The sequence below is a fragment of the Aspergillus sydowii genome (assembly GCF_001890705.1).
Source record: "Aspergillus sydowii CBS 593.65 unplaced genomic scaffold ASPSYscaffold_5, whole genome shotgun sequence".
Taxonomy (NCBI): domain Eukaryota; kingdom Fungi; phylum Ascomycota; class Eurotiomycetes; order Eurotiales; family Aspergillaceae; genus Aspergillus; species Aspergillus sydowii.
In genome coordinates, this window is record NW_024467863.1 from 1,351,232 (window position 1) to 1,365,975 (window position 14,744).

At 49.9% G+C, this 14,744-nt stretch overlaps 7 protein-coding genes across 7 annotated transcripts; 4 read left to right on the plus strand and 3 right to left on the minus strand.

Annotated features, from left to right (window-relative positions):
- Positions 1-998: 998 nt before the first annotated feature.
- On the minus strand, positions 999-3,005 carry ASPSYDRAFT_150883 (pentatricopeptide repeat protein; the record flags this gene model as incomplete). Its single annotated transcript, XM_040842049.1, has 2 exons — positions 999-2,342; positions 2,415-3,005. The coding sequence occupies 2 exons, from the start codon at positions 3,003-3,005 to the stop codon at positions 999-1,001; spliced, it is 1,935 nt and encodes a 644-aa protein (XP_040702720.1).
- A 183-nt stretch (positions 3,006-3,188) lies between these two features.
- ASPSYDRAFT_45335 (U6 snRNA-associated Sm-like protein LSm4) lies at positions 3,189-4,212 on the minus strand. Its single transcript, XM_040847019.1, has 3 exons — positions 3,861-4,212; positions 3,592-3,783; positions 3,189-3,536 (listed from the first exon to the last, which is right to left on the minus strand). Exons 1-3 carry the CDS (start codon positions 3,861-3,863, stop codon positions 3,372-3,374), a joined length of 360 nt encoding a protein of 119 aa, XP_040702721.1. The 5' UTR covers positions 3,864-4,212; the 3' UTR covers positions 3,189-3,371.
- ASPSYDRAFT_984076 (uncharacterized protein) lies at positions 3,850-5,631 on the plus strand. Its single transcript, XM_040853254.1, has 4 exons — positions 3,850-4,411; positions 4,469-4,539; positions 4,591-5,299; positions 5,392-5,631. Exons 1-4 carry the CDS (start codon positions 4,297-4,299, stop codon positions 5,406-5,408), a joined length of 912 nt encoding a protein of 303 aa, XP_040702722.1. The 5' UTR covers positions 3,850-4,296; the 3' UTR covers positions 5,409-5,631.
- A 176-nt stretch (positions 5,632-5,807) lies between these two features.
- Positions 5,808-7,837, minus strand: hat1 (histone acetyltransferase catalytic subunit HAT1). Its single transcript, XM_040853255.1, has 4 exons — positions 7,565-7,837; positions 7,222-7,497; positions 6,894-7,155; positions 5,808-6,839 (listed from the first exon to the last, which is right to left on the minus strand). The coding sequence occupies exons 1-4, from the start codon at positions 7,581-7,583 to the stop codon at positions 5,915-5,917; spliced, it is 1,482 nt and encodes a 493-aa protein (XP_040702723.1). The 5' UTR covers positions 7,584-7,837; the 3' UTR covers positions 5,808-5,914.
- A 255-nt stretch (positions 7,838-8,092) lies between these two features.
- ASPSYDRAFT_151583 (uncharacterized protein) lies at positions 8,093-9,067 on the plus strand (the record flags this gene model as incomplete). The annotated part of the gene is made up of 1 exon (XM_040842111.1): positions 8,093-9,067. The coding sequence occupies one exon, from the start codon at positions 8,093-8,095 to the stop codon at positions 9,065-9,067; it is 975 nt and encodes a 324-aa protein (XP_040702724.1).
- A 499-nt stretch (positions 9,068-9,566) lies between these two features.
- ASPSYDRAFT_45339 (Mn(2+) transporter ATX2) lies at positions 9,567-11,480 on the plus strand. Its single transcript, XM_040847020.1, has 3 exons — positions 9,567-9,831; positions 9,902-10,855; positions 10,911-11,480. The coding sequence occupies exons 1-3, from the start codon at positions 9,782-9,784 to the stop codon at positions 11,086-11,088; spliced, it is 1,182 nt and encodes a 393-aa protein (XP_040702725.1). The 5' UTR covers positions 9,567-9,781; the 3' UTR covers positions 11,089-11,480.
- Positions 11,481-12,264: 784 nt separating this feature from the next.
- On the plus strand, positions 12,265-14,236 carry ASPSYDRAFT_152133 (F-box/WD repeat-containing protein; the record flags this gene model as incomplete). Its single annotated transcript, XM_040842164.1, has 3 exons — positions 12,265-12,600; positions 12,667-14,004; positions 14,057-14,236. 3 exons carry the CDS (start codon positions 12,265-12,267, stop codon positions 14,234-14,236), a joined length of 1,854 nt encoding a protein of 617 aa, XP_040702726.1.
- Between the last annotated feature and the right edge of the window lie 508 nt (positions 14,237-14,744).

The window sequence follows — 14,744 nt, forward strand, 5'->3', positions numbered from 1 at the left end:
AAGAGTCAGGAGAGTGAGCGATATTCTGAGATGGCCTCCCGTACCGACGTGAGACAACAATTGGTGATATGCCAACTATAAATGGAGCAACTGGAGTAGCCTTTGACGATCTGCTTGGCGGCGTTTGAACGGTGCAGATCCCCAGGGGAAGTCAATCAGATTGGCCGAGGAAGAAGAAGCAACCTCTGTCAGAACAATGAGGAAACCAAAGCTGGTCTGCTATCAACAGTGAGAGGGAGCTTTATATAGCTTGTTCACAACCCGGTCTTTTTGGACAGATGGGCAGGATCGTGACTCAAGGAAAGGCATATTGAATGCTGCAGGAGTATAGGAGTTCTTCATCACTCTTGAGTTTCCCTCAATCCTTCGGCAGGCGGGGCTGTGAGTGCAAACGATTGGTTACTTAGATTCTTTATTCCGCGCTTCACAGGACTCTTGTAACCTTGTTAATTCGACACTGTAAATCTTGCTTGCTGCCAGGAGGAGCACTGGGCATGGGATTCACAAAACACCCATGGTCTGGCTGTCTTATTCTGCGACGCGGCTCACAGATGCGTGGCCCGACTCTCAAACCGGTTTGAACGCCTCGACTCTGGGCTCCGCCGTTCCCGCAGCAGTAGTGGAGTCTCTTTGTGAAATCTGTGCAATGTGATTCGAATGTTGATGCTTCAATTCGGCGCCTTGTAGCAGCTTGTCTTGACCTGATGCGCCCACGGTCTCATATGACGAAATCTTCTCCGGACCAGTCTCGAACCATCAGTTGAGCTTATTCTCTCCCACAATTTCACGCACGCCTGCAGAGGCGTCGACACAAATCGCTTGTTGGGACTTTCCTTGTCATTGGGATCAGCAATCATTCCCTACCAAGCCGTCATCCTTCGAATGCGATTGCGTCGCCGGATTCTGTACTGTCTATGCTCAGGAGACCCAGGAGACTGACCCTCCATGGACCTTATATATACAAGATACTATATAGTACATAAAATACATATTCCATCTCACTCCTTCCTTATTCCCATAGCGTCTCTTAGGATCTGATTAGCTTTGCCTAGTAGATCCTGAGGTATCGATAGGCCTGGCTCGTAGGCGTCAAAGTCGTCCTCGTCCTCTTCTTGAGACCGTCGAATGGCTGCCATCCTTCTCTTTTTCTTACGCCGTTGCTTGTTATACTCCCTTCTCGCTCTTTCCTCCACCGACATTGCGCCTTGTGGACAGAGTCCTGGATCGGCCTTCAGCTTGACAGCAAACTCATCGTTCGATTTTGCGCAGACACTTTGGATATCGAGCCGTGCATTATCGCTCAAGTGGAAACCCCGTGCCCGTAAATCTTTTAAATAAAGATAGGATGACTCAAAATTCCCAGTATCCACACACATAAGCATGAGGTGCTCAAATGTTTGCGCGTCCGGGATAACACCCAGCGTTGCCATCTCCTTTACCATGAACATGGCAGACTCAGCATTTTTGCCCACACGGCACATACTGATCAGAGAGTTGAATGTAGCCGTGTCAGGGTGCCGGCCACAAAGCGTATGGAGCTCTTTGTAGAACGCAATCCCGTCGTCAACTGCGAACGGATCATCAACCGCTGCTGCTGTGCACAGATAAACAACCACCCTGGCACACGCCAAAGGAACATTCTCTCCGTCATTCTTCAACTCCTTGAGAACGTTCCAGACATTTCGTGGGTGGATCTTGTTTTGAACGCAATGCGCCCGAATCGCCTGAGTAGACCTTGAAACCACTTCGTGGCCCGCGTCCTGCATGTCGGACAACGTCTGAAACGCAGCATATAGCCCACCGGACTTAATACTTGCCTTGGACATCATTTCATAATCTTTCGCTTCATCATCAACGCTGGGGCCCAGTATATTCGTTATTGATTTCAAAAGCTCCTTGTCCCGTGTGTGAGATGCCATCTGGAGAACGAGATTGGTTAGGTAAGGCCTAGGCGGAGTCCTGTCCACTTCAACAAATCTTTTCCATAGGAAGCGGGTTAAATCACGATGGCGAGCGAATGCTGCTTCTTCAAGCACATGGTTCCAAAGCTTTTTACTTATTTGGTACCCCTGGCTCAGACGAGACTCCATCAACTCGATGATTTGGTCAAATTCTTTGACGTCGCATAGATAGTAAATAAGCATGCTGTGAAGCCAAGGCTTGACCTCTATAACTTTCCTCTCCATATGCGCAATGTGGTCCATGGCCAATTCAAATTGGTGCTCCCTAATCAGACCCGCCACAACATAATGCCAACCATCCGGGCTGAGAGGGAACCATCGATCTCGTAGTGTGCGCAACAAATCTGCCCGCAGAACAAAGTTGGGATGGACAGCAACGGCCTTGAGGAACAAAAACGGTCAGCAAACTAGTTTGATGGGTAAGTTCAAGAATCGCCATTGTATAGGCCATACCTGTAACGCAGAATGAAGTGTACCTGCGTCAATTGGAACATCATTCTGTTCCATTTCCGCAAGCAACTTCCGCACCATAAAAGGTGACCCAAACCGCGGGTCGGTATGGCATTGCACAAGCGCTTTATAATGTCGGGTTTCAGGTCGAATACCACGGTCCCGTATTAAAACACGTAGTATTTGCGTCGCGTTGATTATGTTCGGAGATTGTTCCGCCTTTTTGGCAAGTAGGTTCTCCAGGCGTCCCGTTGATGACCTCTCGATGTTCCTTGGTGCTCTCGGTCGTTTTTTGGGCCCTGGCAAGTTACCTTCGTCGCACGCTTCACTATATTCGTCGTTGTTATGAGATAGCTCCTCAGCTCCCCCATCCAAATGAATATGTTCCTGTGTTTGTTGGCTTTGATCGTACGAGCGTTTCGCGGAAGTAGAGCTGTAGGGTCTTCGGAGGCATCTCGGTATCGCGCCGAGAGGAGTGGAGGGAGCGCAGCGTCGTCGTGTCGCAGGAAGGGTAACGATATGGCGCTTAGGTGTACCCAATGCCGGACATAGATAATGCCATAACTGATCCGGTTTGAACCGTTTGCGGGACATCATAGCAGCTTTGTTGCGTGAGTAAACTAAAATCCATTGCTCTCGGTTCTTGAAATGGAAAGCGCGGGTCACGTGATATCAAATGGTTTAGCTATAATGAAAAGAAGAGAGATAAAAAAAAAAAAGGTAAAGCTCGCCTCTAATTGAGATTAACACTAGTGGCATAGCTGATATCGTTTTTCATTTCCATGTGGATCATAAATTGATGGTGATAGCAATAAAGTTACATGGCAAGCTCCCATCAAAAAAACAACCAGATACGCCAGGCCATGCTCATGAACCCGCCAACGAATCCTCCGCAGCTATCTCCGGGGTATCTATCATTGTCTCCGCTCTTCCCTCACAACAAAAAGCCAGTCTTAATCTCTAGTTTCCACCCCGACCGCGCCCGCGCCCACGGCCGCGACCACCACGGCCACCACGATCGCCCCGTCCACCCTCGCGAGGCCCACGGTTGCGATGTTGAGGCTGGTTCTGTTGCTGCTCCTTGACCATCTCGATGATTTCTTCGGGAATCCGTAGGTATTTGATCTAGGACACTTGGTCAGCTGCGGGGTGGGCTTTCTTTGGAGGGTGCACAACGTACGTTGTTTCCACGGACGTAGACTTCGGGGAGCTTGAAGAAGCGGTCACCTTCTGGGCTTGTCTGGACCACCTCTCTGAGTATTAAGTTCATCCAGTTGTCGCAATTGGCAAGGTGTCCGTTCAAGGTTTCACCATTTTTGAGCTCGACAAGCATAGGGTGGCCTTGCGCGGCCGTTAGTAGGCCAAGAGGAAGCTGTGTATTGTAAGTCGTCAGCAAATGTCTGATCAAAGAGTGACAAGAAGATTCAGCGCTTGAGCTTGGATAATTACCATTGTGGTTATTATTGAGCGAGTTGCAAGGAGAGAATTGTGGGGAGCCTGAACAGTAAATAATCCGCTATGGAGTTTGCGGTTAAGGCGATAACAATGCCAAGGTGAATGGTAAATAACAATTGTGAGAATCCAAGCAACTTCCCAACTACATATCATGCGCGGCAAGGATTCAGTGACTGAAGCTGTGACATCGCCGGGATTGTCGGATTATCGAAAATTCCGCGCTCCGACTGTACGTGCTTATGCGACGAAGTCAGCTCACCATCATCATAATCACTCGGTATTATCTGATTCGCAATTTCCCCGGACTCATTGAATGCCTCAGATGTGGCACATCTTTGTCATAATCTAAAAAGACCTGATTTCATAGGACGATCTCCGGTCGAATTGCATATATGTAGCTCTCCACCATACAAACCACCGTGGACCCAAGATGCGGTATCCAGCCGCAGCACTGGGTTTTTTCTTAGCCGCGCCTCTGAACTGTCTAGCTACTGGCACAGGCCAAGGAAATGAAATAGTACCACTGGGTGAAAGCTCTGTTGGAAGTTAGTTACTCTGCTGGTGTCATTTACAGGTATCAACAGGTCCTAAGTTATGTATAGCAAGTGCGTATACGGTGGTGAAGTTTGAGGCTGTCTGCTCGGAATGCACAGGCTTATCGAATTTGAGACTGGTAAGATCCACACTATGATGTATATTCTACTTACTAAGACGATTATACCAGCCCCTTGAGTTAAAGGTCAGCAGACCTGACATGGCCTGCGATGGCTCAGTCATTTCTCTCAATGGGCAGCCGCCCATCCATAACCGTGATGGAGATTCTCAGCATGAGTTCGGTACGATTTCAGTATTCTCTGGTGACACCCCAGCTGTGTTATCTGTCAGCTGGCAGGGTGGTTGCGCTGGGGCATCTTGCGGAAGCGCTGGGAGATGCTCGGAGATGGACCATTTCCTCACGGTCCAGGTTGAACAAATCGATGATACAGATCTTGAAACGAGCATATGTTTCAGCCTTACGCTCGCTGAGGGCATGCGTCCCGAGATACACGACCTGCGCAGCCGTCCGTGGGAAATTACCAACTTCGACATAATTGACTGTCCCGACTCACAACTGGGTCTCGTCAACAAAGCAAGCCATTGGATTCTAAACACTCTCTCCTTTTCTTCCACGATTGACCTCTTCATATTCGGGGCAGTCGCTATTACCATCACGAGCATAGTACTATTAACCTTCCTCATCTGCCGTAATACCATTTATTGCCGCCGACGCCGCGCCGACAGAGCCGCCAGGCGAGAAGAGAGGCGGACACGACGTGCGTATAAATTCGCTGCCCGTCGACTACGATGGAGGAAGTGGTGGAATACATTTAGGGGCACAACAGCTCTTCTTCCCTCTGCCAACAACACACAACGTCACGAGTTCACAGCTCATGGTACACCACATCCGCATCTCGAGCACCACTATTATCGTCAAACAGCTGAGCCCTCTGAACTGGAACTTGAAACTGAAACTGAGTCTGGACAGGGTTCCATACAAGCTGAAATAAGAGGCTGCCGTCAAGCGCTCCAGTACGTTGGAGAATTGGTACGCCATCCAGCGGATAGGAATATAGCCCCGGGAAGCGGAACTAGCTACTTTGATCCTGAAGGCTACGGTGGACCCAAAGTAGTGGATGCACTTGAGAAGCAGAAAGTAGGAAGGAGTCGAGCATCTTCGTCGACAGCAGGTCTATCGACGGTCATATCGCTTCGAACGATTAGTTTGGGTACGGAGGCGGAGACGGATATAGATCTTTCTTCGCGTGGGACGCCGCCGCCTAGTTATTACCCTTGACGTTGAGATGCCATGTATATAGTGTACAATAAGAAATAATATTTATTCTTGGTCTGCCGTGCGTAGGCAGGTGCTATTCAAAGGTTTGATTTACAACTCGAGTTAGCGTTGGAAGTGTAAGTTCTGATATTGGTACACGGCAGCTCAGGTCAGTCTCAGGAGCTTTGGAATTGATTAAGTTAAGGATGTAAGCCCACGAATACAGAGTATGCAATTACGCCTTCGGCCGCTTCGCAGCTACAGACTCATTCTCGTCCTCTTCCTCATCATCTTCCACGGTGAATTTCCGCTTCGCACGTTGATCTCTATTGCTTGACGCATCAACTTCTTCCCTTTGAGCCTTCAGACGCTCCTCTCGTTCGTCGAAAAAGCCGAAGAGTTGCTCATACCCCTCCTCCACATTAGTAACTGTCTCCTCCAGGGCATGGTGGCGCTCGCTCATCTTTAGCTGGATTAGCACATCCCGCGAGCGCTTGTAGAGGCGCTGCTTCGTCAGCATGCGCCACCAGTAGTATCGGCGGTCATTTGGATCATCGGCCCTATGCTTCTTAATAAGCAATCGCGACATATTCGCTCCGCCCTTTCGGCGATTCTTGAGTGGAATTTGGCCGAGGAGGAACATTTCCTGGATGTGCGCGAATTGAGTCGGTTCGATCTTGTAGGTTGTGCGGATATTATTGAGGGACTGGATTGGAAGAAGGGAGGACGTTGGGACACGTCTGGTCTTTTTGGAGGAATCGCCCCACGGATCGGGGTTGATGTTGATGTTGTTTTTTAGTAATTCGGGGCGGAGGATGTGGTAGTCGGCCGAGTCCCGGAGGACGTCGAAAGATTCATTTGGGTCCTCAACGGTAAGCTCCCTGATTGTCGGGTCATTGAAGCATGCCTTGTGGATCGTGTTGTAAAGGTTGATGCCGTGTCCTGTCCCCTGGTGCGATGGAATAATCAGGAATTGGGCAATTCGCAAGCGCGATGGGAGTTCTCCTGGACGGATTGGCTCGGCTACAGGGAACGGGCCCTCCTTGGCCGTTGGCTTTTCTGACTGGTCTCTCTGGTAAAACCACAATCGATATGTGGTTGCGTAACCCACAATGGAATATGGTGAGGCTGTCGGTGTGGGAGGTTCAACCTTTTCGTATCTAGTTCATGTCAGTCGTGTATACCTTTATAGGGCCACCGCAGCATCAACGTACACAAAATAAACCATCCATCTTTGCAACGTCCATTCTGGATCGTCTGTCGCAAGAGGCAATCCACCTTCTATGTAAAATGACACCATAATCTGAAACCGGTTCAGCAACAGCTGCACTTGGGGGTCCGCAAGGGATGCCGCCCAGATCTCGTAGTTCCGTCCACGAAGGGAGTAGCTATGGACTAGATTTCCTGGTGGCACAAAGTCTTTCGCATCTTCCTCCTGAACGGCGCTCTCGTACTCGGGTAGCAAAGAAAAGGCATCTGCATTAGAACGCGTTAGGCAATTGACTGGTATAGTAACCACAGCTTTACGGTAAAAGCACCTACCTTCGGGAAGAAAGTCTTTCAGTGCCTTGGTGATATCAACGGGCGCAGTATCCTCCACAGCCGAAAACTTCTCATCATAGGAGACGTGTACATGAGGACGAAGGTTATGCGCGGCAAACCGTAAGCGGATAATCAATCCCTTGTAACCGAATATCTGCTCGTCCTCGCCAAATATCGGGTACGTGAACGCAGGATGGAAACCCGAAAGTGTCTTGGGCTTTTCCTGGTCAGGCTGAACCATGGTGATTTGGACAGCATCATTGGCGTCGCAAGACCCTAGAATGATGGATTGGAGGATCAGCTCGAAGCACACTTATGAGATGAGGCATGAGGGGATCATTACATTCGCTTTCCGCCGACATTTTGATTTCTATTAGAGGGAGACGATTAAGAAGGAAGCGGAGAGAGAAGGAATGAGATGGTGTGTTTCATGAAGCCTCAGCTTCCAGTTGCAACCTTTCTTTGCGCGTCTCTCAAATCGCGTTGCGCGGAGCGGGTATAACCCTTTTGGGACTAGCTCCATTATATGACATCTTCGGGTGTCTTGGTCGCTGTGTCCGAGCTCTCACCTTGTGTTCAAGTTGGGTTACCCAATTTGATAATAAAGCTGTCATGCAGCTTTTAATGAGTTTTCACATATACGAAGTTAACATCAATGTGAATGTATAGTTGGTTCTTGCCTCGGCTTATCGAAGACAATTGGTCACTGTGGTCGGGAGAATGTCCGACTAGGCGGGGAATTGTGCGATATCTGTGGCTGTAGTTATGTGCTCAGGCTAATCCAGCAAATACACCCATCTGGATGAAAAATAAACAGCAAGGATTCGAGACCTTATTTTAACATCAATATCAATTCAGTTGAACAATCGCAATGTCAGCGACGAGCCCACAACGAATCACTCTGATCGGACTAGGAACCATCGGCATGTCCATGGCTGCCCTCCATCTTACCCGCGACAACGTAATCGACGTCTTTGATACAAGGCCTGATTTCGTGGACTATCTCATAAAGACGCTTCCCGGCTTCCTCGCTGACCCTAACTCTGAGTCCATCGAGCCACAGCCAGAAAAGGTGGTGGCTGCATTAATTTCATCTGGTCGCCTCCAAATCCACTCTTCACTTGAGACCGCATGCGCATCTGCCACCATCGTTCAGGAGCAGGGCCCGGAAAATCTTGAATTCAAAAGGTCTATTTGGAAGAAGGTTGAGTCTATGGCACCCGCCTCCGCGCATCTCTGGACGAGTACCTCAGGCATTGCAGCTTCTAAACAGCAACAAGACATGCAAGATAAGACCCGTTTGCTTGTAGTGCATCCGTTCAATCCACCGCATATCATGCCGCTATTAGAGATTGTACCGTCCCCCGAAACATCAGCGGAACGAGTGGAGTTTGCGCGGCAGTACTTCTCTATCCCCGGTTCCAGACATCGCCCTGTGGTTATCCGAAAGGAGATACCAGGCTTTGTGGGGAACAGACTGGCGTTTGCGCTGCTTCGAGAAGCTTGTCACCTGGTACAGGAAGATGTCGTGACGGCAGGGGATCTTGACACTATTCTGATGGCTAGTTTGGGCCCGAGATGGGCAGGAAATGGTGTATTCGAGAGCTATCAACAGGGAGGCGGGGAAGGTGGCATTCGATCGTTCCTAAATAAGCTTGGGGATACCATGCAAAATGTTTGGGATGGTCAAGGGAGAGTCAATGTGTTGGGAGAGCAGGGAACGGAGTGGAAGGAAAAGGTTATCCAACAGACAAACGAGGCCTATGGGACTCAGACACCGGAACAAACTCGCGAGAAGGAAGAACGATTACGCCGGTTCATCCGAATACAAACGCAGAGGTTTTAAGAATGGAATTCTCGGCCTCACATATATATATATATGTATATATATCTGCCGGATGATAGCGGTTCTGAGTATTGATGAGCGCATCTATTATTCTATGTTACATGGCATGCAGCTCTATTATTACACGGTTGGCGGACTAGCTGGTGTGACCTGATTGTTCACATTATTTTATAAAACCTCTCTGTTAGCTTTGTTCTGATGAACTGAGAGCAGACGAGAAGTCCAAAGGACAAAGACAAGGTGCTCCTAAAGCGGCAGCAACCTGTACCTTGCACGGCCGATATGACAATGCCGCGTATGCGTTTATAGCAGATCAGCCCAGAATTGCAGATGCAATGCACGCGTTGTCCACATAATTTCCGCATCAAAAATCATTGGTTCTTTTCCTTAATTGCGCCCGGTGGATTGTCCGGCCTGGAGTTGTCCATAACCAAGGTACCCTGCAGGCGGCGGCCGCCCGTTTCCCACTGCGGATCCCTACCACGCCACGTTTCCAGCTCCGGTGACGAGTTCGTTCCTGGCCGTTTCCTGCCCATGCTTAACAGCCATCTGAATACACCTTTCGCATTGTGCCACCGGTCCACCAAGCTCTAAACGTCCAACCAGACTCAGACTTTTTTACTGCTCTGGAAGGTTTATTGTCGGTACCTTTTGCCCTTGAAGCCATGTCCCAAGTCTTCTAGAGAGCGAACGACTCCGGACCAACGACCGACCATGGAGGGACTTTTCACGTTGCTCACACTGAGCACTGTGATGGCAATTACGTGAGAATTTTATGCGCAATGATATTGCTGTACATTGAATACCCGCTAACAAGTCTTCGGCTTCTTGTAGGTCCTTCGTCGTGGGTTCATTGCCGTTAGCATTCAAACTTTCCCCTTCACAATTGAGATTGATATCCTCCCTTGGCATGGGAGTTTTGGTTGGAACATCTTTAATTGTCATTATACCCGAGGGTGTTGAAACCCTATACGATGCCGTGACGACGGAACAAAAGGATCTCGGCAGTCGCACTACTGCCCTTCCGCACTTCCCTGAACGATCGGGCATCCCTACTGTCGCAACGGCATTTCCTAAAGTAGACCGAGACACAGACCAGTGGGATGAATATGTCGAACTGCCTGGCGTTGACGCCCCGTCTGTGCATGTCCCGCGGGTGTCGTATGCTGAGCAGGAAACGAAGAAGGACACCTCAAGCACGTCAAGTGCTAAGTCGGAAGAAGACCACAGTGGAGAGAGCTCTCCCCATGCCTGGATTGGCATTGCGCTTATTGGTGGTTTTATTCTGATGTACCTCATCGACAAGATCCCCGAGTTCGCATCTCCAACCAAACCACAAAGACCACCCTACCATATCTCATTGGATAACCTGGGATCTGGGCTTCGTCGAAATTCATCGCCTTCGCGGGACGGGGGACTTTTGGATGCTGCAAATAGCCAACGAAGCAGCCATAGCTTTGCGACGACTACCGGTCTAGTCATTCACGCAGCCGCTGATGGGATTGCTCTCGGGGCATCGACTTCAGACACGGGTCTGAGTTTTATCATTTTCCTAGCTATTATGGTCCATAAAGCTCCCGCCTCATTTGGGCTTACATCTATTCTCCTCAGGCAGGGCCTCTCAAGCCGTGCAGCTAGGACACATTTACTCATCTTCAGTTTGGCTGCGCCTGTTGGTGCCGTGGCGACTTTCTTATTCGTACACCTGGTAGGCTCGGGATCCACTGATGAGACAGGTGCGCACTGGCGTACAGGGATTCTTCTTCTTTTCTCAGCCGGGACATTCTTGTAAGATGGCCACTCCCCCACTGCATATCTCACGAGCTAACGCCATCTCTTCAAGATACGTGGCTATGCATACGATGCAAGAAAATAACTCCACTTCGTCTCGGGAACTGCCTGTCAATGGTTATGACGCTCGAGACATGGGAGCGAAGCCAGTCAAGTCAGTCAGAGACCTGATAGCCTCTGTTATTGGCATGATATTGCCCCTCTTTCTCCAAATCGGACATGCTCATTGAACTTGCTTTTTGATCCCTTTTTTTTTATTGCGATCCGTCTACGCATTGCTGATTTTCGACCCTCTTATGTTGGATTAGCCCGGGCCATCTGAGATGACTGTACCTGTCTTTTAGCTAGATTTTTCTCCTGCGTTGCAGGTATTGATAATTGCGAGATGTATGTACTTTACGGTGCTATTCGATATCTATTACTACTGGACTGGTAGGAGCTGTGGCCATAATCATACGATTGTACTTTATGAACCTACGCGTGGTACCCGCCAGGAGATAATAAAGCCTTTGTCCGAAGCTGCATAGTAGTGATGAATCATGAAATCAGCTTGGAATCTGTAGATCATTCGTGTGGGGGTACTGAAAGCCCGGAAACAACGATGCCAAGACCGATGCGCGGACAGGGAGACTTCCAAATTCTGTTCAACTACAGTCTACAACTCCCCGAGGAGTTCCTGGATGCCTGATGCGATGGATACCACGTACTAGCACAACGGTGAATTCAGTACCTTGCCCACTATGGTAGCTGCCGCAGCTGCAGAAGTACCGACGCCCCGACGTCCAAACTGGATCGGCAGCCCCGACTAATCACAGGCAGGATCTGGCCCACCTCCCGCTGGCTGCTGGAGCCGGATGGCAGTCCAAGTCAGGTGCGGCCATGGCCCATTGCTGGATCGAGACTCTTTTGAAATCAAGCCTGCGTTTCCGCTCCTCTCCCTCGTGGGCTTCACTGCACCTGGCAAGGCGATATTCCCTCTTCCTTCCTGCTCACCCTCCTTGTTCTATTTAGTATATTCTTTATTGTCTCCTTTGGCTTTCTCAAGCTCCTCCTTTCCCCCTCGTCCCAGCCCTCGGTCTTTCCTGCCCCCTATTATCCTCCGACCATCGTTCCCGCCAGCTGAACCTTCCGCCAACACTCTCTCTCTCATCAACCGACCGCCGGCGCCTATCTACTCCGATTTCCTCTCCTCCTTCGGCGCTTCGTTCTGTTGCTAGTTTTTTACCTTTCGCTGCACATACGTTCGTTTCTAAAATCCATGAACCGTGCCGATCTCCCAGGGAGCTGGATATTACGACATTCGCCGTGAAGCTTGCGGGGACCGTTTGGTGTATGACCCTTTCCGCTTTGTCGCGCGACCATTTATGGGTATTCGGCGGATGTCAGATGCCGCGGTGATAGGCGGGATGGGCTCTCAGTCGAAATCGATACCGTCCTCCGATAAACCTAGCTCTCTTCCCCCTAATCTTCTCCCATCAGCGCCTGCCTCCCCTCCCACCCCGGCGCCCAGCCCGACTCCCCACCAACGGCCAACCTCCTGGCGACCGAATGACCAAGAAGAGGATACGCTGCTGTCAAATATTAAGTTCTTTGAATCTCTGTCTGGGCCTAGACGGCAGCAATTTTTGGAATCTATCCTGGGCCTGTGCAACAGCCAACAACTCAGTTTCGTCTCTAGCTATGTCGCCCCTCGACTAAGGAAAGATCCATTTACTGTTTTTCCAACTGAGATTTCCCTAAGGGTAAGTTGGAATGCCCCGTACGCTTTCATGGCTCACCAGAAGTTAACTTTGTGGTTTCCTAACTAGGTACTCTCGTTCGTCGACGACCCGAAAACCCTGGCCAGGGCGTCACAAGTATCGAGACGATGGCATGATCTGTTGAATGACGATATAACGTGGAAGAATCTTTGCGAAAGACATGCGTTTACCCATCGACGGCCCGCTGAAGATAACCAAGACTTCATCGAGCCTATCCACAATCATCGTACACACTCCCTGAGCGGACTACAACGGAGATCTAATAATGCTACGCTTCAGTCTCGTGATGGATTTGCGGACTTTCCGCGGTCATTATCCGGAGATTGGTCTGCGCCGTCAAGCGTACAAGCAAGGAAGCGACGGGTTCGGCCTCTCTCCTACAAATATCATTTCAAGCAAAAATACATGATAGAATCTGCGTGGAGTAAAGGCGGCCGGTGCACCCAGCGGCACATTTCGCCCGACCAGGGTGTGGTAACAAGTCTCCATCTAACTCCGAGGTACATTGTGGCTTCGTTGGACAATGCTAAAATCCACGTCTATGACACCGACGGAGGGAATCAGAAGACACTCGAAGGACATGTGATGGGCGTGTGGGCTATGGTTCCCTGGGATGACATTTTGGTCAGCGGCGGCTGTGACCGGGAAGTGAGAGTATGGAACATGGCTACCGGGGCTTCCATCTATTTGTTACGCGGCCACACATCGACAGTTCGGTGCCTAAAAATGTCGGATAAGAATACCGCCATCTCTGGCTCGAGGGATACCACGTTACGGGTGTGGGATCTAACAACAGGAACTTGCCGCTATGTTCTGGTTGGTCATCAGGCCAGCGTCAGGTGCCTCGCTGTACATGGAGATATCGTTGTCTCGGGAAGCTACGATACCACAGCCCGGATCTGGAATATATCGGAGGGACGATTTCTGCGAGCTCTATCAGGCCATTTCAGTCAAATTTATGCGATAGCCTTTGACGGTCGCCGAATTGCGACGGGAAGTCTCGACACCAGCGTTCGGATATGGGACCCGAATACCGGCCAGTGCCATGCTATTCTCCAGGGTCATACGTCTTTAGTAGGACAACTACAGATGAGCGGTGATACTTTGGTCACTGGTGGCTCCGACGGTTCCGTTCGCGTTTGGTCTTTGACTAGGATGGCCCCCATCCATCGATTAGCGGCCCACGATAACAGTGTAACCAGTCTCCAGTTTGACAATAATCGGATTGTTAGTGGTGGCAGCGACGGCAGGGTCAAAGTCTGGAGTTTACAAACTGGCCAGCTCCTTCGAGAGCTGTCGACCCCGTCAGAGACGGTTTGGAGAGTTACTTTTGAGGAGGAAAAGGCCGTCATCATGTCTAGCAGATCAGGCCGCACAGTGATGGAGGTGAGTGGTATGCGCTGCGCGTGATTTTCGTATCTCTAACATCCATATTCAGGTCTGGAGTTTTTCACCGCCCCCGGAAGCATTCCCACTTGACACAGGGATGGCAGGCGCTTCATCCAGCATCTCTGAGCCGCCACCGACACATGACAATAGCCTAGCAGGAGAACTCTTGTCCCCAAATTCATCACAACGAAGCGATGGCGATCAACTAATGGTTGATGCGCCTTCGTGAACTTGGGATGCTTGGATATCACGATCATATAGCTAGCTTCTTAATTTGCGCCTTCAGCGTTATTGCTTCGGTTTCCTGCTTCTACGATATTCCCACCTCGCACCACTGGCGGCTCAGGGTAATTTGGCCCGATATTCACTGGTTAGCATTTGCATTCTGGGTGTTTTAGGTTCATGCTGCAACTATGCTTTTGTCCATGGACTACGCGGAGTTAGATATATGGATGGCTGTCATACTTACTGGCTTATACCAGCTGGAATCTGATAGGCGAATTTGCTGTGCTTTTTAGTTTAAGATATTGCCAACTCAGGAGGGGGCTCATTTAGCAAAAGTTTTCATACACCTATTATACCACACAACAAGCTAGTAAAGCGCTGCGTACACCTACGTACTTGGGTACTTTGGTACCTTCGCCGTTCAGGAACCGTCACCGAGATTGTGGACGATCCCATTCGTCAGCTGACTGCTACTAACGCTTTAGTGTTTCTCCGCTCGACCTTTCGGCTCG